General features: G+C 41.8%; 1 protein-coding gene across 4 annotated transcripts in view; it reads right to left on the bottom strand.

Moving 5' to 3' along the window:
- The window catches only part of POPDC1 (popeye domain cAMP effector 1), a 65,536-nt gene that overhangs the window by 1,513 nt on the left and 38,433 nt on the right, over nucleotides 1-25,590 (bottom strand). For 2 of the 4 annotated variants that reach the window (XM_075923941.2, XM_075923942.2), the window contains exon 7: nucleotides 24,698-24,839. In XM_075923941.2, coding sequence (XP_075780056.1) covers nucleotides 24,698-24,839 — 142 coding nt within the window. Of the gene's footprint in view, nucleotides 1-11,738; nucleotides 15,784-20,841; nucleotides 20,944-24,697; nucleotides 24,840-25,590 lie in introns of those variants that run through there. The other 2 variants (XM_075923945.2, XM_075923944.2) reach the window with 2 other exon arrangements.

Below are 25,590 nucleotides of genomic sequence, written 5' to 3' on the forward strand. Positions count from 1 at the left end.
TACTCCTCCCCTGGCCCTACCCACTCTTGGCCTCATGCTTTGAGGCTTGCTATTGCCAGCTACAGGGGTTCTCAAATGGGATTTGCAAGCAACCTGTACCATCAAATTTCCTGAGCAGGTGAATAAGGATCCCTGTCTTTGTGCTCACTGCCCAGCTACTGATTCCCTTGTGATGCAGAGGAAAAAATTGTGATGATATACCCAGAACCATTGGGATGTGCTCCTTCCCTTTCCTCCTAGTTCTGCACTTGAGAGAGGCAGAGCTTGATTGACAAAAGAGGTGGTCTGATTTAAACTGGGGAGGACACCACAAAGGTAGGAAAGGGTAATGTTGTTGTACATACTGGCTGGACTAATGAAGGTAAAGAGTGAGACATGATAGTTGAGGGAAAGAAAGGTGTGAAAGAAACCAGGACCAATGGTGGTGGGGGTCACAAGCGAAGAGAAACATTGAAGGTAACAAAAGAAATAGACTAGACAGGTAATAATAAAATACATGGAGATATACCTTTCTCATGGAACTAGAAGGCAACTTAAGAGGTCATCAAGTCCAATCCCCTCCCCTCACAGCAAGACCAAGTACCACCCATGAGATTTGCCCCATATCCCTAAATGGCCCCTCAAGGATTGAACTCACAACTCTGGGTTTAAGCAGGCCACTGCTCAAATCACTGAACTCTCCCGCCCCCAATACAGTAGACTACAGATAAAGAAACCTGGGTAAAAGCCTGCCACCTGAAGGCAAGGAACAAGCTTCCAGTGGCCTGACCAGTGTCCAGCTTTCACTTCAGACCTCTATTCCTGACTCAGTACATAAGAAATAATATATTGATGAATATAATGCTTATTAAACAGGGGGAGGCAGGCTGAACTGGAGAAAGTTCTATCATTTGTGAAAACTGATACCTGTAAACTGACATCTGGCAGAGGTATGGAGGTGGTATAGAGGCCAGGTCTGCCTGCCTGCCTGCCTTTCTCATTTATTTTTTAAACCAATGAAACCTTGTTATGATAATTAACAGAATGAGAGATTTTGCTCTGTGCAATGAAGAGGTCCCAGCCTTCACTGCTGCAGTCTGTGGATAGCCATGACATTAAGAAGGCTTCAATAGGTTATAAGTATCTGACTTTGAACTATCAGGGTCCAGTTAATACCAAATCTGGTAAAAAATGTGGGGATTATTTTAGTTTAGCAAAACCACAAGCTTTGTTAATTCTGACACCAGTCCCATTTTATCCAACACCTCTCCCTCCTACATTTGGGAAGGGGGAAAGCTGGAGAATGGTCTATGTTTTGTTCCAGCTGTAGTTAGAGACCTCCTGATCTTAAAAAATTCTTCTGTTTGAAAATGTTTTACTTACCATTGTTAGAAGTTCTAGACGTCTATTTTTATTTTTTTTAATTTGCTTGCTTTGTGCTTTTGCAAGTAGATTGTCTACAATCAATTGTTTGTTTTCTTATGTAATCATTTCCGCTAATGTTTATACAAGTCTTTACACAACAACTGCAGTGGAATGGGGAGGAATGTTTTAAAAAATAAAAAGGCAAAAATACTTTAAAATTCAATTAGCCTTGAAGATTTTTTTTATCCTGTTATAGTACTTATGGCAGACAATTTACTACTGTATTATTAGATTCCTTAGTTTTCTGAAATAAAACACAGCACAGGGAATAAAGGATGGTGACACAATAGTTTGTAAGTGGAAAAATTTCACAAAGCTTTTGATCATTCTTTTTCCTATAAAGGATGATGGGGAATTCTTCTCCCTAAAGTACTTTGCTCGGGAATTCAGGATATGGCCTTAATAGATATTAATCTCTAAGGAGGAAGTTAAGGAGCAGCTTGAGAAAATTCAAGTGTTGTAATTACAGTAACCGGAAGGTATTCATCTGAAGGATCTGATAGCAAAGTTATCTGAGGATATACAACACAGGTAGCATTCACCCAAGTGCAGAGATAAGGTCCTATTTACCCATAAGCCTTTCATCTGGGGTTTAAGATGTGGGAAGGGCTTTGTGCTGGTCTGTACTAAGAAGAATGTCAACTAAGTCTTACAATGAACTGACCTGAATATTGAGGAGTCACTATTGTGCTGTCTTTAAAAAAAAAAAACAAGCCCAGAACTATCTTGAGAACTACAGTCAGGCAAGCTTCTCCTCAATTTAATTGAATGTCTCCGGATGGAATAACTAGTGTGTGCTGCCTGATCAAATCTTCTCAGGAGCCTTCTGTAAAAGAAAATGACCACTTTATAAGCTCTTAGAGCTAAATCCACAATGAGATGTCAGTGCTTAAATTGAAAATTTAGGTCTTTTCTACCCCCATCCAGCTGCTGACTAGCTCTGCAAGCACTTAGATTCCTTAGCTGCTGAAGTTTCCCCTGGTAAATTTCCCAGGCACATACATTTCTGCTGTTGGGTATGCACACAGCAGCTTCAGTCCTGCTCCCAAGTACATAACTCATGCTTTAGCCAAGCACAATCCTTGACATAGGATCAGGCCCTGTTTCACCTGCACAGCCTGATCCAGTGAACATGTTCCAGACTAAGTTTTGTACAAAACACAGTTGGTGTTACCTTCCTACTAAAACCCAGGGGTTAGAGCATTGGAACAGATCATCTAGGTTCAAATCTTACCCCTCTGTTTTATATAGTGAAGGGATCTGAAGGATGGTGAGTCTCCTACTCACAATGAGTGCAATAATTATTGGGCTTTAGAGTCACATATGCTTATGGGAGGGAGTATGGGCTATAATATCATAGATAAAGGAGGGACAAGGCAGAACGGGGGGACAAAATCAAATCAGAATCTTAGATGTTTGTATATAAATGCAAGCGGTATGGGGAATAAGCAGGAAGAACTAGACGTGCTAGTAAATAAACAGAACTATGACAATAACAGAGACTTGGATAATACACACGATTGGAATATTGGTACAGTAGGGTACAACTAGCTCAGAAAGGACAGGCAAGAAAAAGGGAGGAAATGTTGCCTTATATATTAAAATGAATACAATTGGACTGAGGTGAAGATGGACATAGGAGAGACTTTGTTGAGAGTCTCTGGGATAGGTTAAAAGGGGTAAAAATAAAAGGGTGATGTCATGCTAGGGGTCTACTACAGACCACCTATCCAGGCAGAGGAGGTTGATAAGGCTTTTTTTAAACAACTAACAATCATCCAAAACACAGAATTTGGTGGTGATGGGGGATTTCAGCTATCCAGACATCTGCTGGGAAACTAACACAGTGGAGCACAGGCTATCCAATACATTCTTGGACTGCATTGAAGACAACTTTTTATTCAGAAGGTTGAAAAAGCTACTGGAGTGAAGCTGTTTTAAATTTGATTTTAACAAACAGGGAACTGGTTGAGAATTTGAAAGCGGAAGGCAGCTTGGGTGAAAGTGATCATGAAATCACCGAGTTCATGATTCTAAGGAATGATAGAAGGGAGAACAGCAAAACAAAGACAATGGATTTCAGGAAGGCAGATTTTAAGAAACTCAGAGAGCAGGGTAGGTAAAGTCCTATAGAAAGCAAGACTAAGAGGAAAAGCAACTGAAGACAGTTGGCAGGTTTTCAAAGTGACCAGCTAGTCCACTGCGTAGGAAATATATTATGGCAAGGGACGACTTTGGCTTAACCAGGAGATCTTGCATGATCTAAAAATAAAAAAGGAATCATATAAAAAATGGAAACTAGGTCAAATTACAAAGGATGAATATAAGCAAATAACACAAGTATCCAGGGATAGGATTAGAAAGGCAAATGCACAAAACAAGCTCAATCTAGCTAGAGCCATAAAGGGTAAAAAGAAAACATTCTACAAATATATTAGAAGCAAGAGGAAGACCAAGGACAGGGTAGGCCCACTGCTCAATTAAGAGGGAAAAACATTAACAGGAAACTTGGAAATGCTATAGGTGCTTAATGACTTCTTTGTTTCAGTTTTCACCAGGAAGACTGATGGTGACTGGATGCCTAACACAGTGAATGTTAGTGGAAATGGGGTAGATTTAGAAGTTAAAATTATAAAGAGAACAAGTTAAAAAATTAGTTAGAAATGTTAGATGTCTGCAAGTCACCAGGTCCTGATGGAATGCATCCTAGAATACTCAAGAAGCTGATAGAGGAAGTATCTGAGCCATTAGCTATCATCTTTGAAAAAAGTCATGGAAGTTGGGAAAGATTCCAGAAGACTAGAAAAGGGCAAACATAGTGTTCATCTATAAAAATGGAAATAAGAACAACCCAGGAAATTACAGACAGCTTAACTGCTGTGACAGGAAAGATAATGGAGCAAATAATTAAGGAATTTCATCTGCAAACATCTGGAAGATAAGGTGATAGGTAACAGGCAGCATGAATTTGTAAAGAACAAATCATGTCAAACTAATTTGATAGCTTTCTTTGATAGGATAACAAGTCATGTGGATAAGGGGCAAGTGGTGGACGTGGTATACCTCAACTTCAGTAAAGCATTTGATATGGTGTTGCATAACCTTCTTATCAATAAACTAGGGAAACACAATATACCTGGGAATAACTGTTCTCAGAGTTATTCGCAATTTAGCGAATATAACCTATGGGTTATATTCGTTTTTACAAACCCCGCACCCCCCCGTGGGGTACACATTTTTTTTTACTCACCTGGTGGTGAGCGCTCCCTCACCCCTTCCCCCGCTGCACAACCGCCAGCCTCCGGGCGGGGGAGCGCTTATCTCCCGGTTCCTGCATGGGAACCGGGAGATGAGTGCTCCTCATGCCTCTTCCTGCGGCTGCACAGGAACAGGGGATAAGCGCTCCCCCACCTGGAGGCTGGAGGCTGCACAGCCACAGGAAGGGGCAGGGAGCACTCTCATTCCCCCACCTTGAGGTTGTGTGGCCACACGGGAACCAGGCGGGGTGAGTGCTCCCCTGCCTGGAAGGTGGCTAATTCCCGTAGAAGCTCCCTTCCCCCGCACAGTTTGAAACAAAATCTTGTATACCCTGTGGGCTCGTCTACACTGGCCCCTTTTCCGGAAGGGGCATGTTAATTTCACCTATCGTAGTAGGGAAATCCGCGGGGGATTTAAATATCCCCCGCGGCATTTAAATAAAAATGTCCGCCGCTTTTTTCTGGCTTTTAAAAAAGCCGGAAAAGAGCGTCTACACTGGCCCCGATCCTCCGGAAAAAGTGCCCTACTTCAAAGTAGGAATAAGAGCCTCCGGAAAAGGGCACTTTTTCCGGAGGATCGGGGCCAGCGTAGACGCTCTTTTCCGGCTTTTTTAAAAGCCGGAAAAAAGCGGCGGACATTTTTATTTAAATGCCGCGGGGGATATTTAAATCCCCCGCGGATTTCCCTACTACGATAGGTGAAATTAACATGCCCCTTCCGGAAAAGGGGCCAGTGTAGACGTAGCCTATGGGTTATACTCATGCATGGGGTATACAAGATATTTTTTACTCAAACTGCAAAAACCACAGCATATATTCGGGTGTGGGGTATATTTGCTAAATTATGGTAGTTATTAATGGTTCACAGTCATGCTGGAAAGGCATAACAGGTGGGGTTACGCAGGAGTCAATTTTGAGACCAGTCATGTTCAATAACTTCATCAATGATTTAGATATTGGCACAGAGAGTACGCTTATTAAATTTGCAGATGATACCAAACTGAGAGGGGTTGCAAGTGCTTTGGAGGATAGGGTCATAATTCAAAATGATCTTGGCAAACTGGAAAAATGGTCTGAGGTAAATAGGATTAAGTTTAATAAGGACAAATGTAAAGTACTCCACTTAGGAAGGAACAATCAGATTCACACATACAGAATGGGAAGTGACTATCTAGGAAGTATTGCAGAAAGGAATCTAGGAGTCACAGTCTAAACATGAGTCAACAATGTGAGACTGTTGCAAAAAAAGCAAACACGATTCTGGGATGTATTAACAGAAGTGTTGTAAGCAAGACGCGAGAAGTAATTCTTCTGCTCTACTCTGCATTGATCGGGCCTCGATTGGAGTATCGTGTCCAGTTATGAGCACCATAGTTCAAGAAATGTGGAGAAATTGGAGAAGGTCCAACGAAGTGCAACAAAAATTATTAAAAGTCTAGAAAATATGACCTATGAGGGAAGACTAAAAGGACTGGGTTTGTTTAGTTTAGAAAAGAGAAAACTGAGAGGGGACATGATATCTGTTTTCAAGTATCTATCAGGGTATCTATAAGTATCTCTTTGCAAGGAAGAGGGAGAAAAATTGTTCTCCTTGGCTTCTGATGATAGGACAAGCAGCAATGGACTTAAATTGCAGCAAAGGAAGTTTAAGTTGGACATTAAGAAAAACTTCTTAACTGTTAGGATGGTTAAATACTGGTATAACTTGCCTAGGGAGGTTGGACTCTGTATTACTAGAGTTATTTAAGAGCTTGTTAGACAGACATCTATCAGGGATGATCTTGATAATGCTTGGTCGTGCTATGAGGGCAGAGGACTGGACTTCATGATCTCACAAGATCCCTTCCATTTCAAATAATCTATGATTTTATGCTTGCTCACTTTATAAGTTACTGAATATGTAATTTTACACAGTGGAATAGTTTCAATAGGAGAGAGTAAGAGACACCCACCTAAGAATACCCCATAGCACAGGAGTTAGGGCATTCAAGTCTGGTATCCCAGAGCCCGGGTAAGTGTGGTTATTCAGGGGAAGGGCTGAAGGTGGCATGTTATTATATTTTGAAGAAGAGCTTAAGCACCTAACTCCAGGAAAGGGCTTGTGGCTGGGAATCCCAAGCAGAGAGGTATTTCCCTCCAAACCATAGGTACCTACGCCCTTCCTTAGCATTTCCCACTGGCTACCTTAGGCAGCTCCCTGCTCAGCGTACTCACGTTCAGGGATTCCATTCTTAGGTGCCAAACTCTCCCTAGGCATTGTCTAGGGAAGCCAGGTGCCTAACTCACTGCTGGGGACCTAGATGCAAGCGTTGCAACACTTAACATCTGTGCTCCTTCTGCGGAGCTAGCTCAGGGGGTCTCAAACTCACAGTGCTGGACCATCTATGGGCCAGAGCCGGGCCGGAGCGTATTCCCAATCTGATTCAGGAGACCTAGTGGCCTGGGGCAGAGGGGGGCATGACTGTCCTCCAAATCCCACCCCTTCCCACCACCACCCTGCCCTCTTTCCCCCACTGCACCACTTCCCCTGAGGGATGTGGTTTCAGGGATTACTGGGAGGTGAAGTGGCTGTCATGGAGCAGCAGCAGAGGTCATGCTCCCATACATCCCCCATGGTGGTAAGAGCCACTGGGAAGCAGAATAAGTGTGCATGTCCTCTCTCTCTGGTTGCTGGAGCTCCCAGGCTGGATTGCAAATATGCTCCAGCCCATAGGAGTTTGAGACCTCTGACTATCTCTTAGCTATGTTTACACTGCAAGGCTTTTGTGCAAAAACTGGCAGAGCGTCCACACCTCAAGCACATTTTTGCGCAAAACAAAAAATACAGTAAATCAACAGGACAGAGGGCTTTTGTCGGTACAGTTATTCCTCTCCGCACGAGGAATAACTCCTTTTTGAGCTAAAGCTCTTGTGCAAAAAGGCATGTGTGGACACTCCTCAGGAGTTTCTTGTGCAAAGAGAGCCTATCAGAAAAAGCACAGGTGCTCTGATGGCCATCAGAGCTTTCTTGCGCAAGAGCATCTATGCAGTGTAGATGCTCTTGTGCTCAAAAGCACATCGCTTCTGTGATGCACTTTTGAGGAGTGGACACACTTTTACATGAGACGTTTTTGCACAGGATCTCTTCTGCAAAAAGCTTCTTGAGCAAAAACCCTACAGTGTAGACAAAGCCTTAGAGTTCTTTAGGTAATGTGTGTATAGGCACAGCTGTGTTTGCAGGATAGGAACATTTTGACTTGGATTTTTCAAAAGAGTTTAAGAAATAAGTTAAAATCTTGTGTTTTAAAATGTGGTTAATGTGTAGGCCACCGATTTACCCTACATATGTTTTAGAATTGAGTTTCTAGCATCCAAAGATTATAATCATACCATTTGAAAATACATTGGTTTAAAGCTAGGAGCCAAAGAATTGTGCCATTTCTCCAAACCATTGTATAATTGTATTCTTTAGTTGTTAGGCCTATGGACTTTATCCCATCAATACTAAATATTCAGATAACTGTTTGCTTTGGCATTGCCTCTCTCAAATCTCTAATGATTCTCAGATTATCATACGCTCAGGAAGTTTAAATGTCAGGACTAATTAATGAAGACAGTTTGTCTTCCCTTATTCATCCCTTAAGTACTAAGAACCCATTCCTTTTTAATCAGAAACAGCTGTGACTAGCCTTGCGTGAGGGAGGAAAGATATTTTACTCAGTCCAAGAGACATTTCCGATGACTACCACATTTCTGAACCAATAATTGGAATAACTGTTTTTGTTCTCTCTAGTAATAACATAAAAGCGTGTCACTAAAATTTCCTTCTGAGGTTCTATGAAAATGATTTATGAATGTGTAGTGTGAAGATCCATCCATAACATTGCTTGTGAAATTGCCATCTGTCATGCATGGAAAGAGAGACATCCTGAATCTCTGTTCTACAACAGATTCTTTGTGGAAGCAAGGATGTGCCTGCAAAATACTTAACGGAAGGAGCCATTTCTTAATATTTTACTGTGTCAGAATTTTAGTACTGAATTTCCTCTTTAATTTGGTAGCTGCTATGCTGCCTGTAACATGGTCACTTTACACTGTTATGAGAGTACTGACTTTTCTCTGCAGACATTAGCATTTTGTTACAGTTCCCTCTCCCTGGGTAGGTGATGTATAATAATGTCTTAGAAAAAAACAAGACTACAGATTTCACACTATATTTCACCATGATTTTACGTAGTTTTTAGTATTGAACTACAATGGATCCGTTTCTATGAACACCAATTTTAATAAAAACAGCCTTATCTGAACTACATTCATTTTGCTGAAATTGTTCTGACTGCTGAATTTCCTCATTCTGAACTTCTTTAATTAACATTCTGCCATCACTGAACCAAATACACACATTTACGTCCAAACTTTAGGCACCTGAAGAGCCTGTTGAGCAGCCATAACTCACTGACTTCGGTGAAAGTTCTCAATGTTTCACAGCTTCAAAAAAAAGTAGGCCACTTACTTGAATGTGGATTGATTATAGTGCCTAACTTTGTAAATACTAGCCTAGGATACCATAGAATAGTACTACCTACCATGCCCTGTATGGTATGTAGCACCTGTGATTTTTTTCCAATTCTATTTTAGAGAACATATATAACACATATTTGCATATTAAGGGTCCAAACCTGCACACTGGTAAGTCACATTAGAAGTCACAGAAAATATGGATCAACTCCTCATATTCGTTGAGATACATCTAAACACTGCACTCTGGTGTTAGCTAACACAATACAACAGCAAAAGAGATTGCTGAAGGCCAAGGAAAATTTTCATTCTAGGTGACTCACAAGCAGTATTCCTGGAGGTGGGTTTGGAGTTCATGCAGCCTGCAGCACTGATCTACAAAAGGCAGCATCACCATGGGCTTGCTGTGTAAGCATGTAGCGAGATGTGAACATGTGAATGGATGACCAGTTCATGGCTCGGCAGATAACTGGAATTGGCATATGGGCCAAGAAGGCTGCCAGTGAGGCCTGTGCACCAGTCAAATGGGCAGTTACAATGATCAGTGGGTCATAGCAAAACTTTAGCTGGATCATAGCAAAACCAGATGCAGGCGATGATCCATGATGAAATTCTCTGGGTGGTCACTGATCAACCTTTCACGCTATCCGCCGCTGCAACAAACAGCTGTGTCAACTTATGGACTAGTTCAGTCCTTTTGATGGTGGCATTCAGGGAGTGCAACCTGTACTCTTCCTCAGGCTTGAAGATTTGGGAAAAAGACTGGCAAGATTATATCCTGGCTCATTTGAAATTGTATAAAAACCCTGGGCAGGAAAGCTGAACCTTGTCCTTGAAAACACCACAGAAGTTGGCTCTGACAGCAGAGACCCCTTTGGACAGACGTCATGGCCCCAAGGAATGGCACTTTCCTGGAGAGCAGAAGGGAACAGAAAGCAAAGGGCTCAAAGGGCACTCTTATGAGCTGTACGAGCACTAGATTCAGGTCCCATGGAGGGACAAGTTCTCAGTCATGGAGAGAGAGTTGCAGACCTTTAAAAAACTGAACTGTCATGTCATAAACAAAGACTGGAATGGGATATGGGGAGGTTATAGGCTGATATGGTGGCCAAGTGGCCCATAAATCGAGGAGAGGAACAAATCTCGGAGTTTGAGATGCAGAAGGTAGTCCTAGATTAATTGCCCCACAGCCTGTTCAGGTCTAACTCCTTGGGTCAAGGGCCAGCACATGAACCATTTCCATTTGGCCAGATCTGTGGAATCTACCAGAGCAACCTAAGTACCTGCCGAATATGGGCTGAGCACTCCTTCTCTTTGGCATTCAACTATGCAGCCAGCCAACAAGCTGTCAAGTGCAACGCTGCTATATTCGGGTGCAGGAGGCTGCCAGGGTTCTGGGATAGGAGCATAGGTGTGCTCAGGGGTGTGCCCAGGCACACCCTAATGTCTCAACAAAAAAGTGGCTTTGCATTTTAATTTAATCGCATGATACGCTCTTTTAAGTAAAGTTTAGTTGTTAATTTAAAAAAAATTAAGTTTAGTTAAGTTTTAGTTTCTTTAGTTTGTTTGATGAATAAAAATAACATCCTTTATGAATGAGTATTCAATAAATGTTTGCCTTTAAAAAAAAATCCCCTGGGTGCACACCCTAATGTAATGTGCTGCGCACGCCTCTAGATAGGACATCCAACCATCACCAACAGGCCCTGTTCTGCTTGATCTTTATGAGGACACTGTGGATCAATGGCAATGGGGGGGAAGGCATATGTTAGAGCGCCTGACTATGGGAGTAAGAAGGCATCTGACAAGGAGGCACTTAGGTCCCCGTGAACATCTGGCGTTTCCTGTTCTTTTGAGTTACAACCAAGTCCATTTAGGGAGATCCCTGCTTTGGAAGATGATGTTGACCGCCTTCATGTGGAGTGACGAGAAGGCTTACGGCAAGATGAACATGTTCTGCTGAGGTGATCTACTAAAACGTACCTGGCTTCATGGAGCTGCACTGCCATGAATGAATGGCATCTCAAACACAGCAGTTCCAAAGCTAGAGAGCCTCCTAGCAAAGGGCTGACCCTAGGAAGTTAGCCAGTTCCCAGGTCATGTTCATATGAGGATCTGACAGTTTTCTAATGGTTAAAGCAATTTTTATGGTGGATGGGAAAGGGCTCTCCCCTTTCAGCCCTGCCACTCAAAGTTCTATATGGCCTGAGATCCTTTGTCTAGCTGAGGAGAGCTGGAGATATTTTTATTAATAGAGGTCACTTAAATGTGAGAAAGTGTTCCTGGCCCACAAGCAAGCTTGGCATCTGCTAAAGTGACCATATTTCCCAAAGTGAAAACAAGACACTGTGCAGGGCTTGCCCAAGTCCCCCCTTGCAGGCCTCACCTGAGCCACTCACCCGAGCCCTCCTCCCCACATGGAGGGGACGAAGGGAGCAAGTAGGGCTTGGACAAGCAGTGATGCACATACTACATCAGATGACCATATTTTCCAAAGGCTGGAGCTGGCATCACTGCTTGTATGTGCCCTGCCAGACCACTGCCTCCCTCCCACGTGGGCTTGTCATTGCTGCTCACCCCCCTCCCTGCAAGTTCCTTTCAAAAAAGTGGGCACTGCTCTTGCTAACTGATCAAGTTGGCAAAAGCATGGGACAAATGCCCACTTTTGCCAAAAGCCTCAGGATAGCTAAGGCAGGGCTTTAAAAAGAGGGCTTTCCCCATCAAAATGGAACATATCGTCACCCTACTTCTGAATCCCGCTCCTTTGCTCCCTCATCAGTTGATTGCATGGCTGCTAGACAACTTAACTGACTGAAACAATTCTCAAAAATGTACAGAGAAAAAGGGTGGATGAAATATTTGTGTTATTTTAAGCTAAGAACGTCAAAGTTCTGGATTTAATTTTCACAGTATACCACCATATTCCTGGGATTATCCATATTAACCCAGCCCACCATCCCTACTGTAACAAAAGAGTCTCTCACAGCATTTCCACTCAAACTTTTCTCTTAAAACTTCCTATAAAAGTTCATTCTAGACATTTTTTTTTAGTAAACTCTACACATCAACCCCTCACCCAAAGTCTCCTTAGTATAAGTGCAAAAATGTAGACATTACACATTTCAACTGCTCCTTTAAATCACACATTTTTATTGTTTAGACTTGTCCCCAAAATATATACTAATCCCCACGCTATCCACAGTATTTTTTTTCCAAAAAAAGTAATGTTGTCCAGTTATTAACAGTTGATAATCAGCTACTATAAATGTGGCATAAGCTTTTACATGTCTTTAGATTTGTCTTAAATGCTGATAATGTGGGCACCAAAAACCACTCAGTAATCTTATACCTAGCCACAGTGATTTTTATCAGAGCTGTATCTTTAAAACTTGTTTAAGGACTTACACAATGGCTCTAAAAGGAGCCCTGATTGTCTACAAAGTAAATACAGGTTTTTACAAAATTCAAACAGTGAATTTATATGATAAATTATGTTAGTTCCACAAGGAGCCAGTGTGGTCTACTGCATACATGACGTTGAGATATAAAAAGCATTTAACATATATTTGCATCAACTGACAACTATGCCTCAATGACAATTTTTAATATGCAAAGAACAAAAACCACAATACACACTGAAGTAACATTAAATATTGAATTTAAAACCATAAAAACAATAGCATTCAGTATGAAGGTAAAACTATGTCCACCATCAAGTGCGATGCTTTGGTATTGCAAGCGCTTCAGAACAGAGCAAAACCAGACTATATTCCATAGGCACAGGCTGATTCAAGGACACGGTTAGGCTTAACTTCACTGCCAATACTAGGATAATCACCCCGGTTTAAAAAAAAAAAAAAAAAAAAGTCTCAGACTGAGTTTCAACCAGACTCTGATGGTTATCCAGAATCTCATTCTCTCTCACATTCTACTCTCCATGTTCTGTTAAATTGTTACACAGACTGCTGTGTCTACCATTATGCCCTCTACCAGTAAATAGTTTATTATTGAGTAACAAACACATTGATTTTACTCAAGCGTATGCACACACTATAGATCAGGGATGGGCAAGATCCAGCCTGCGGGCCAGATTCAGCTCATCAAGCCTTTGGATACGGCCTGTGGCCTGCCCTGCCAGGCCCAGAACCCTCAGGGAAGCTCAAAGCAGCTGGCTGCTCCATGTGCCTCTCTGCACTGTGTGCTGGAGCTGGAGGTTCCGGGGGAAGGGGGGAGATTTTGAGCACTACTCTCACCCCCAGCAGAATCACTGAAGTTCCCATTGGCCAAAAGTGCCTTAGTAAAAGCCTCCCAGCCATAGCCTGCTTCTGACCCACTAACCCCTCATACATCCCAACACCCTACCCCAGGTCATCAATCCCTCCCTGTCCCAGGTCACCACTCAAACCCTCTGCACCCCTCCCTCCCCTAGGTCACAACACTTAGCCAGGCCCTGCAAGCCCTCTTAAATTTTTTCCCCAGGTCTGAACCCTCTCCTGCATCCATACCCCCTCCGCAACCCTGCATCCCAATCTCCTGCTCCATATTACAATCCCCTCCTTTACCCAAACTCCCTCAGACCCCACACATGCTCCAGTCCCCTATCCTGAATGCCCTTCTATACCCAAGCTCCATCCCAGACCCTGCATCCCCTCCATAGAAAAGTGAGACCCTTGACCACTTACCAAAATCTTCGAGTGGCCCCCTCCATCAAAAATTATTGCTCATCCCTGCTAGAGAGAGAGCAGGCAGTGGCTGCCCAATATTTCCCTTTATGAGAAACCCTTTTTTCAGCTACTTAGAAATTTGCCAAACTGTAACTGTTTGGGCTGAAATTTCACATACTGGATTTTTCCCACAGGTGAATGCCTTTGAAAATTTTTAGCTGAAATGGTGTAGCTGTTTCCAAGAACAAAACAAGGGAAAAATACATTATTTTGCCAAAGTTTAAAAATTCTGGTGATTTTTTTAAGATACTATAGAACTCCTATGCAGTGGAACAGAGACCTGAAATTCAGCAGAAGGATGGCTTTTGTGTCATATATATACACATGTTGGCAAATTTATGTCAAAAATAGATTGTGATTATGTAATTAAAAACTGCATCATAATGCATGCACATAATGCACTGGTGGCATGGCAAACTTAATACTGGCTTTTCCTAACTTTTGAGTGCTTGACTTTGTCACTTTCACGTTCTTCTAAAATTGTTTTTGTGCATAAAACTAACACATTACATTCATGCATACACAGAAAACTGTGTGTATTAACTTCATTTGGAGACTGCTATACCGATGACTAAGGTGCTAGGTACAAATGATACTGAATCAAATTTTCAAACATTGCCATTCACTTTCACAGGGACTTAGGCTATGTCTACATTTGCAGAGTTTTTTCATGAACAGCTTCGTCAGTGATAGAAAAGCACCAATAGAAAAGCTCTCATTTGTGTTCACATTGTTTTCCACAGGCATCAGAGAGCACTTACATATTCAGCACTTGCATCACTAATGAGAAGCATGCACTGTGGTAGACATCCCACTATGCACTGCTCTGGGACACAAAGCAAATCATTATTGTGGCAGAAATGGGTGGTGTGTGTGTGTGTGAAAAAGAAAAAGAAAAAGAAAAAGAAAAAGAAAAAGAAAAAGAAAAAGAAAGAAAGAAAGAAAGAAGCAACCAATCCTGAGTCACGGGAGCAGGAAAATCCCAACCTCCCTCCCACCTCGCTCCGTGACTCTGCACAGCATATTCTCTCTGCCTGCTTCTGTTCACTTTGTGGGAGGCAGCAGGAACATTCTACAATAATTATTTGTTGTGTGCCCAGGAGCAGTGACAGCACCCAATGTGAGAACAGATTTAAAGGGGAGGGGCACATATCTGCAGAGAGGACAGCTGAATTTCAAAGAGCAGCCACTCCCATTCTCAATGGTGGGATAGCTCTAGAGGGCAATTAGAGTAGTAAAAGCAATCAAGAGTCTTCACTGGCACATCAGTGCAAAACGACTCTCACTGGGGTGGTTTAATTTTTGCGCTGAAACTCAGCAGTGTCAGTACAAAATGTGCATTTTCAGCGACACCACTAGCAAGGTATTTGTGCGAAAACCTGAATTTTTATGCTAAGATGGGCAAGCATAGACATAGCTTTAGGCTCCTACATGGCTTAGAAAACTGGGAGTTGGGTGATTTTGAAAATGGTAGCTAATAAGTATATGAAGTTTCAGACTAATTTGTTGCTTAAAGCTGAATTTAACTCAGCAGAGAGCCAAAATAAAAATACCACCATTGAGGAAAATCATGGCCAATCAGTAAAAATATAATCTATGCCTTTTTATTTTTTAAAGGAGAATAAATAAAATCTGGTATCTTTACTTAAAAGCCACTAACAGGTATATTGTAATACATTTCTATGAAAGTAAAGGGTGCTGATAGTTTCCAAAATCCCATGTAAATAGCCTCTTGCTTTTGCTCTAGCCACAAAGTCCCTGGATGTTCTACACCATGTCAATTCAAGGCAGTCACTGAACTTCAAACTTAACAGCAGATGGTAGCTCAAAGACATCATCTTCACCACTTTCTTCTATTGGTTTCATTTTTCCCGAAGTTCTCATATAGGGAGATGTCCGGCCTGCCACAATTTCAAAGAGAAGAAAGTGTTACATTGAAGAGTGCACCCTCATTATATAGACTCATTTGTGATAAGTACATAGCAAATCTGATGATCCTCCCAAATGTGAAACATGTACATCTTCCAGGTGAAAGTCAATTAATTTGATACCTGTACTATAGCATCTGGAAATCATAATGCTGGGTATCAAAAGAGGTAGGACTCATAATCTTTTAGGGCCAAATTCTACTGTTCATACTTAGGAAAACTCCTTTTGATGTCAATGGGAGTTTTCTGCATTTCCTACTCCGGGAACTGTGTTGCTGATGATAGGCATTTTTCTTATTGCTGCATTCAACCAAAAGTTGGCCTGAAGAAGTAGCAGCCAGGCTGGATGACTTAAGCACAAAAGGTGTCTTTGAGTACTTGCCTCAGGACACAAAGTCATGACAAAAAACTTAGGTTTACTTGGGCAGATCTCAGGCAGAGTAACTGATCATAGCTTCACGGCTGGCCTCATAAACAACAAAACGGGATAACACATATGGAGTGGTCAGCGTTAACTTCCACTGCCTGAACAACTGAAATGAAAAACAAGTATTTTACGTTATTAACAAACGTAGGGCTAAATAATATGCATCATGTGGCCAGTGACTGAAAATGTTTCACTCTTCTAACAGTAGCTGGTAGCCTGCAGGCAAGGCAACAATGAATAGAACCTTCTAAGGCAGAGCACACAAAAGCCCACACTCAGTTGCAAGTTAATGGACATTTTGCCTGAGGATGGACTTCAAGATTTTATTCTAAATGAGTACATGTAGCGGAGGGGATTTAGTCTCATAACTTTAAACCAGGGGCAGGGAACCTCAGGCCCAGAGGCTGGATGTGGCCCCTGGCTTGACTGGATCTAGCCCCCGATGCTCAGGGCCCCCCCAGCATTGGGGAGCCAGTGCTGGTGCACAAGCCCCCCCTCCTACCACACTGCAAGATTTACGCACACAGCATCTACTAGGTTGGGACCCATAGGCTCTGATGTGGGAAGGGAATGTAGGGAGCGTCTTTCTGTCTTTGTCCTTCTAAGTTGGACCACATCAGTGAGGTTTGTTTTATGTTTTGGGGTTTTTTGGTTTTTTTTTGTTTCTCACTTGTGTGTGGCCCCTGACTGATTTTTCTGTGGGTCAGTGGCCCCAAGCCCTGCTTTAAACACTAATCTGACAGGCAAATCCAGGGATGATGAGTAGTGATGGGATAAGGAGTCAAATCCCCCCCACCAACCACTGTTTGCAGGAGGGGTTGGCCAGCAGCCGGCGAGCGTCTAGTAGAGGTGAGAAACCCTGGCACCCACAGCAGAGGTCCAGCTCTCCCATCGCCCCTGCACTCATCAGCAGTGGCTGGGGAAGTGGAACAAGGCGGCCCCAGCTCGCTCTGCTCTCCTCGCTTGCTGTTCCCTGCACTCACTGGTGGGAAGCAGAGCAATGCGCCAGGGGTGCAGGGTGAACTAGGGCTGCATTGTTCCAATTCCCCTGCCGCTGCCAGTGAGTGCAGAGAGCAGCTAAGCCTCCGCTGCTGGACCACCCAGCCCTGCTAGTCCATGGGTCACCTTGGTTGGGGAAAGAGGTGGGGGGGGGGGGGAGAGGAGAGAAAAAGGGTGAAGTAAGGGCAGGGACGGAGCAGGGGCAGGGAGAGGCAGGGATTGGAGCAGAGAGAGAGTGGCCCTGGCCCTTCTGCAGGCTGGGCATGATGGGTCACATCGCTGGTGACTCCCCCTCCCCCAGCTCCTCCTCCACTAGTTGCCTTTGAGTAAATCTCTGTCTATCCATCTAAAAATTGTATTTAAATCCATTTTCTCTCAGTTCCCTAAGAGTGCAGCAGTTCTGCATTCACAACTGGTGCAGCCTTTGAAAGTTTATAATCCGCCTGCATACGATGACTGAAAACAGTATGAACATTGTTTAAATGTTAAATTATCCTAGAAGAAAAACAGTAGCAGACAGTCATGCCAGCCAGATGCTATCTCTGTATATGCAGATAAGAAAAACATTTCCCTTCAAGAATCTCTGCAGTCATAACATATGGTTAATATATTGAGGTTCCTATTACACAAACTACTTAGACTTAAAACCATCATCTATGCAATAATTAATGTTTTATAACACCTGAGCCCTAGTCATAGACCAGGATCACATGATGCTTGGTGCTGTACAAACACAGAACAGAAATATGGTCTCTGCCCAGGGGAGCTTACAATTCAAGTATGTGTTTTGTATTACTATGGTCAGATTTAAAAATTACACTAAAGCATACACTGGATGGTGCTAGTGCTTTGGGAACACCACATGTAGTAAATGTACTTAATTTTTTCCCTAGCATGAACAAACTGCTTAAATTACTCAGCTAGCTTTACACAGAGATTATCTACTATAAATTTAGGGAGTTTGCCTGTCTTTCTGACAGTCTGTTCATGAACTCCTCCTAAACGTTAAGAACTAGAACCACCAAATTTGGTATACAGCTTTCTCTTATTATAACTTAAAGCAAGGTCAGGGTTTGGTTGTGCCAGGACAATGGGATGTGTCTGGAATGGGACTACTGCTCATAAAATAGAAAGGAAGGGCTCTGTTATATAATGACCACAATATATAGCATATAGGCTATGTCTACAGAGAGACATTATTTCGAAATAACTAGCTTTACCTGCATCTATGTAGCTGGCACTTATTTCAACATAATGTCAAACTACTGTGAAGCTGCAGCAGCAAGGGGCCAAAGATGGGGATTGGGACAGCAGTAACCCCATTAGGGCAGCAGGGGGCAGGAGTGGAGAAAGGAACAGCTATCTGAGAGAGTTTGTCTGTTTGTCTGTCCCCCCAGACAGGAGGCATGTTCCCCTCCCCCAGCTGTGACCACTGCAGCTGCAGCAGCCAAAGACAAGCGCTTCCCTGAGCGGCTATGGTTAGAGAGGGCTGTTGTAGTCCTCTTTCTCTCCTGGAGCAGCCTGCATACTGAACCCCTCATCCCCAGTCCCACCCCAGAGCAATGACTTAAAAAAAATTAATTGAGTTAAGGACCCAAGCAATGCTTCTAGGTATGTAAATTAAACACAAGGATTACAAAGGCCTTGTTTTCAGATGCAATTTTTACTTGCAAAAATGAGTAAGTGCAGGTTGGCCACTTAGCATATGGCTATACTGCAATGACAATCCCACAGCGGTGATTCCTATGCCCGGGTTAACTGATATGGACTTACACTATGGGCCCAAAAATGGCCATAGAGACATTATTCCTCAGGCTGCAGCCCAGGCTCTGAAACCCTCCCTCCTTGCTGGGCTTCAGAGTCCGGGCTCCAGCCCAAGTGAGAACATCTTCACAGCTGTTCTGAATCAGTTGGCCCGGGCTCATAGACTCGCTGCTATGTTTTAGGTTACGTTGGAAGTTTAGGCATACCCAGAGAGGTCTAAATCTGAGATGAGTGGGTCAAGTTATGGATTCAGATATCTAAGTGATCTAAACAGAGGGCACAAAATACACCCATTAAAATAGAAGCCTGAAAATTTAGGCCTAAGGTTTCCATTTCTTTTTTAAGATGTCAATTTTGTGGGTGATATGAACAAAGCTTATTTTCCTTTTTTCAGAAGAGCTTGTGTCTCTCCATAGTTATCAGAAGCACCGTGGCACAAGCCTGCTGGACAGAATTGGCAGTCTTGACACTACGCCTCCAATAGTTGTCTATTGCACGGTCTCCTGTTTCTAAGCTGAAATGCTTATTAAAAAAGGTGTTTCCTGTGAAACCCAATTCCACTCTTAACCACAAATTGGATATAACATACTGAATATACTGAGGTAACACCAATGAAAGCATTACCGAAAAGAAATCCTCATATTACCTTTCTCCTTAGCTTAGACCAGTGGCGTTCAAACTTATGATAGATATGGGGATATGATAGAGGTCTATAAAATCATGACAGATGTGTAAAAAGTGAATAAGAAAAACTTATTTACTTATTCCCATAATACAAGAACTAGGGGTTATCAAAAGAAATTTGGAACTCCTTGCCAGGGGATATGGTGAAGACTAGGACTTTAACAAGGTTAAAAAAAGAGCTAGATCATGGGTTCCCAAAGTGGGGGTGTGTGCCCCCCTCAGGGTGTGTGAAGAACTTCCAGGGGGGCGTGAGGCGACCCAGCCCCACACAACCCGTCAATCCCACCCCAAGTTTTACTGCTATTTTTGGGGGGGCGGGCATGAGGGTTTCTCAAAAATCAAAAAGGGGCCGTGATGCCAAAAAGTTTGGGAACCACCGAGCTAGATAGATTCATGGAGGTTGGGTCCATCAATGGCTATTAGCTAGGATGGGTAGGAATGGTGGTGTCCCTAGCCTCTGTTTGTCTGGAAATGGGTGGTGACAGGAGAGGGATCACATGAAGATTATCTGTTGTGTTCCCTCCCTCTGGGGCATCTGGTATTGGCCACTGTCAGCAAACAGGATACTGGGCTAGATGAATCTTTGGTCTGACCCAGTATGGCCATTCTTACGTTCATAACTTTTGTACTGGTGACCCTTGTACTGGTGAGCCTCTGAGGTATGATCCTTCTTATACATTAAAAACATTTTCAAGTATATTTAACATCATTATATAAGCTGGGGGCAAAGCGGAGTTTGGGATGGAGGTTGACAGCTTGCAATCCCCCATATAGTAACCTCGCAATCCTCTGAGGGGTCTTGACTCCCAGTTTGAGAACCCCTGGCTTAGACCTCAAAGGGCTGCAAAGAAAATTTGTAGAGATCAGCAACACTTCTGAGCTAAATCAGATACTACTGTTTTAAAAAGAAGCCTACATAACCCTGCATATTAATAATTACTGTTAATCATTAGGGTTATTTTGTAGCAATAACATGGACACACCATAAAAGATAAAATTATTGTAATTGAAATTATTCTTGTGCTCCAACTCTTTTTTTGCACTTACACAATGCATCTGTGTACAACTTATTAGTAAATGAAACTGCAAAGCAACTTTTGCAAAAAATGTATTTCACACCTCATCCAACTTGGCATAAACAAACTTCATTTTAATACCTTTTTGAGGATGTTGGGTTAGTGTGTGATGTTATCAACAGAAAACATCATGCTGCAAACGACCCACTCCATAAGTATTATAGAACTCTTGTTGGTTATTTCCTTAATATAAAAGCAGACAGTTAGTTGTATTGTTTTTAGTTAATTAAACTTAAAACAAAACATAGTTTTGTAAGTATATGAGCAGAATGGTTCTATTAGCAAGAATATTTTCCCTCTTTCTTTTATAAAACTTTATAGAGAATTTGTATTAGAGAATTTGTATTTTTGGAGCACATCAGCAAAGTCACAACCTAAAAATTGCTTCAATGCATTCAAAAAATAAAATTCAGTTTTTACAAGTATATTCCAGTAAGTACACAAAACTTAGCCGAGTACAGATTTTCCACGCTCTAGTAGTCAAAAATCAGATTTTTATATTCAGAAGCTTTTGCCTATATTTGAAATGGTCACATCCCAGATAAGCTCTCTTTTACTGCTTTCTCCTAGGGCAGAAGATACTTGCTTTTCACTTGTTGCCCTTTTCTAATCTGTTGTGATTTGTTGTTTGTTTTTATTGTCCGCCCCCCCCACCCAAATAAAAGGAACATTGATTTATGCTCTCTGCTACAGCTGAAAGGAAAACTCAGTATTGGTACAGACAAGTATGCCACAATTGGAGCATGCTACTCCACTAATGTGTTCCAATTTGAAAAGCAGTTATTGACTAGGATGCACATATGAGTGCTATTACAGGTCTATCTGAAATATAAAAGTGGAAAGTTAAATGGCCTCCTTCTGTTCTGATTCTCTTTTGGGACCTAAAGGAGAGAGCGCCATGGCTAAATCTTTAGCTCAATACCTATATTCAGGCAATGCTAAATTTGTGTCCTATAGACAGTGTGATGTAGAAGTACCAGACAGCCCAGCTGTCTAGGCAAAGAATTTAATTCCAAGGAAGCATTGCATATCAGAGAGACAGCTAATCCTCTTCTATCAGTTTGGGGAGCTCAGACACTTTATTAACTAACACATAAAGATATGTTGTTGAGAGAAAACAAAGAGGCGGACTAGCAGGAATACAATAGAGAAGAGGACTTTACCAAATATTTGTAAGCTCAGGTTTATCTTAAACGGGGATTAATATTATCTCTGAAAATTGCAAGCCTTTAGATTAGTTTCTCCGAACACTGAAATACTGGAGTAAACCCTCTGCAGCTGTTTGCAATAGGACCTCATTTCTAGCTAACTGCCCATGACCTCCTCTCAATTGCACAAATATAATCATGAAGTTTCCAAAATAGAAACGAAAGGAAGCGGTATGCTGGAGACCTCAGGCATTAATATTGTCAATGCCCCTCAAAACCAGGTCTTTTTGGAAGAAAGATCACAGGGAAAGTTAAGAAGAAAATCAAATCTGAAATACCACTAACCTCCCAAAACTACATCCCATCAGTAACCCTCTTGTAACAAGGATGAAACACTCCTAGGACTTGAGCTCCCATCTAACATGACACTATATAAATATATAATTGGTAAAAAGTAGAAAAAAGGGACTCTTCTAATCTGGAATCAGAAGTGTAAGGGAGACAATGGTGAAGAATGAGTAATTAAGGTGGTGCCTTAAAGTCAAATAAAAATTACTAAGTGATATTTTTCATATTAGAAAGAGATAAATTTAGTAGTGGTGGACCACTGATAAGTTCTTATTTATTAAACAGCCTAAAAACTAAACAGTGAGCTCATAACAGCTGCAGCAGCGAATCTGGTATGACCCAGTTAAATTAAAGCCTTTGCCAGCTGGGTAAGGCACATTCAGTTTTTTCAAACTCTGATTTCAGGTTAAAACTATTACTTTAAATAAACTTTAGTAAGTGGGAGCCAAAAGGAAAGTACTGAAATGAACACATGCATGACCAAGTACACTTGATAAACTATTGTGGGACTGTAAACGTTGCAGTATGAGAAGCCTATTTTTCTAATCAAAATTCGTTAGAATGCATATGCTAAAACACTACTGGCATGTCTAAACTACATTCCTCTTTTAAAAGAGGGATGTAAATTAGGCAGATCAAAAGTGCAACTGAAGCGAGGATTTAAATATCCCGCACTTTATTTGTATAATCGCATTACAGTGTTCTTTCGAAAAAGGGTATTTCGAAAGTGAAACTGCTGTCTAGACGCGGTTCTTTCGGAAAAAAACTCCAAATACAGGATCTTTTTTAAAAGGATTTTTTTTCCTGAAAGAACCGCATCTAGACAGTAGTTTCACTTTTGAAATACCCTTTTTCAAAAGAATGCTGTGACGCGATTATGCAAATGAAGCGCGGGATATTTAAATCCCCGCTTCATTTTCATTTTTGATCTGCCTAATTTACATCTCTTTCGAAAGAAGGATGTAGTTTAGACATGCCTGTAGTGTTTTATGGACATGGAACCTGAGGATAAAAAGAAATTGCTTCTATTAAAAATACCCGAATCAGTGCATATTTGGGAAAACAGCAAAGAAATTCCTGATTTGTGTGTGTGCCTGAGAAGGTGCCCATCTAGTTTGGTGCCCACATAACTGGGATATGGGTGTTCACATGATTCCCATGATAGTGAACGTGAAAGCAATCACACACTTGTGAGCAGATCAGCATAACATAGTAAGAATTTGTCTTTAAAACAGCTCCAGTAAACCTCATATAGTTCTACATGCAACAGAGAGAAAAAAGCTAAACTAAATTGAGTTATTTAAAAGATTTCGATAGGATTCTGATATAAAGCTGCATTGCCCAATCCTGGCTTTCTCTATTCCACCTACTTTGTGCTGCTCTAAGGGTATGGAGTAGGTGGAGCAAGTTTAACTGGCTACGTAGAGATTTCCAGGTGGCACAGAGCTAACAAAGTATCTGGCAATAAGGACGTGTCAGTAGGAAAGAGCATGGCCAGAGTGCTGCTGTGGTCTGGCCATTGCTGGAGAGAAGGATTATTAGTAGGATTTAAGTGCCTTAGGATATGTCAACAAAACCAAACCAAACCCCAGAAGTGAGTGTCAGAGCCTGGGTCAAATGACACAGGCTTGCACAGTGAAGTTAAAATAATAAAATAGTAATAATAAATAATAATAATAATAATAATAATAAAGCAGTGTAAATATTCATGCTCAGGGTGAAGCCTGAAACCCAAGATCTTTCCCGCTTGGTTTCAAAACCCAGACTCCAGTGGTCTACACTGCTATTTTTAGCCCCACAGCGTGAGTCTGAGTCAATTGATCTGGGCTCAGAGGCTCAGCACCTTGCGTCTCTTTTGCTGTGGACAAACCCTAGGAGGCCCTCCTATGGGCCAAGGCTCTCTTGGACAAAACAGAGAACAAAATGATGGTCCTGACTGAAAGGAAAGACTCTTCATAGGCTATTACCAGCCACCACAACTTAGGGCAGCCTCCAGCCAAACCAGCCCCAGCATCAAAGAGCTTGTAAAGGTAAGATAAAACCACCATAGCCCCTCCTTAGATATACTTAAAGCCTGTCACCACCATGTACACGTACATGTATTATTTATACTGAGTTACTGAAAATTTCAGTGTTATTTACATGTGATGTGCCTCCTTTCTCAAATATTATATCTGTTTGATATAAAGATCAGACATTATTATATGGCTCATTATTTCTAGTATTAATACAAATCCCTAAGTTTTAAAAGAAGTAAATCCTGCTGCCATCCAAAGCCACTAATACAATGTCTCAACAGCTTAGTACAGAGATTTGTTTCACTGTCGGGGAGAAAGTAGAACAAATCTTGCTCCCACAAAAATCAATAAAAGTTTTGCAATTGTCCTTAATGGTCTGCAGGGCTGAGCCCAAGATTTTCTTCACTATTTTTGAGGACTCACGAAGAGAGGAGGCGGTGGAAGTTCCTCGAAGGAACTGCTGCAAGCCGTCTTCACTGTCACTGGAACTAGCCATGCTGTTTCTCATCTGCATCACAGAGAGCTGTGAGCAAAGGCTGGGCTGCCGATCAATTTTTTTGGAAGTCTGAAATAAAAAGGTTTTACTATATTACAGCTACTTTTTAAAGTGGGAATCAAAAGCAAATCTTCCTCCATTGTAAACTCTTTGAGCTAAATTAAAGCCAGAAGTGAGCTGGGGCAACGGGTTTCTGAAGTGTACCTCCTATGTGTTAGTAACAGCAGCCATTCCATGGGACTGAGGAAAGCAATGATTCTCCAGTGAGAGAAGTGAACTTGATTCATTGCTCCAAAGGCAAAGTGGGGACTGAGCGTGGAAAAGACACTTACTACACTTTTAAAAATCATGGAAAAAAGATGTCAATGAGAAAAGTATCCTTCATTCAATCATATTGCCCATGCTGCCACTCTAAATAACACTCTCCAACACTTAAGATTTTAGTCCCACCTCTAACAGGTAACAAAACAGCAGTTAACTACCGCAAAAGTATTCAACTTCCACTCCAACACAAAATCTTAACAGCAACATCATACACAGTATTTGGATAGATAAGCACATCTGTCAAACACTGCAAGTATTTGGAAAGAAGGTCCACTCTGCCCCACAGTGCCACTGTGAGACTTCTGAGAAATTCAAGAGAGATTAATACATGCTGCATTTTTAAATCTTTATGTGTATTAATACTATTTGTGGTCACTAGTGATGTGAACCTGTGTGAAGGAAGGACAAACAAATCTCCGGGTTTCTCATTATTATCAGATGACACTAGAGAGTGGAATTTTTATGTAAGCAACCCTAAATGTGTATATGAATACTT

Source organism: Pelodiscus sinensis, chromosome 3 (assembly GCF_052426305.1).
Source record: "Pelodiscus sinensis isolate ZL-2025 chromosome 3, ASM5242630v1, whole genome shotgun sequence".
NCBI classification, from domain to species: Eukaryota; Metazoa; Chordata; order Testudines; family Trionychidae; genus Pelodiscus; species Pelodiscus sinensis.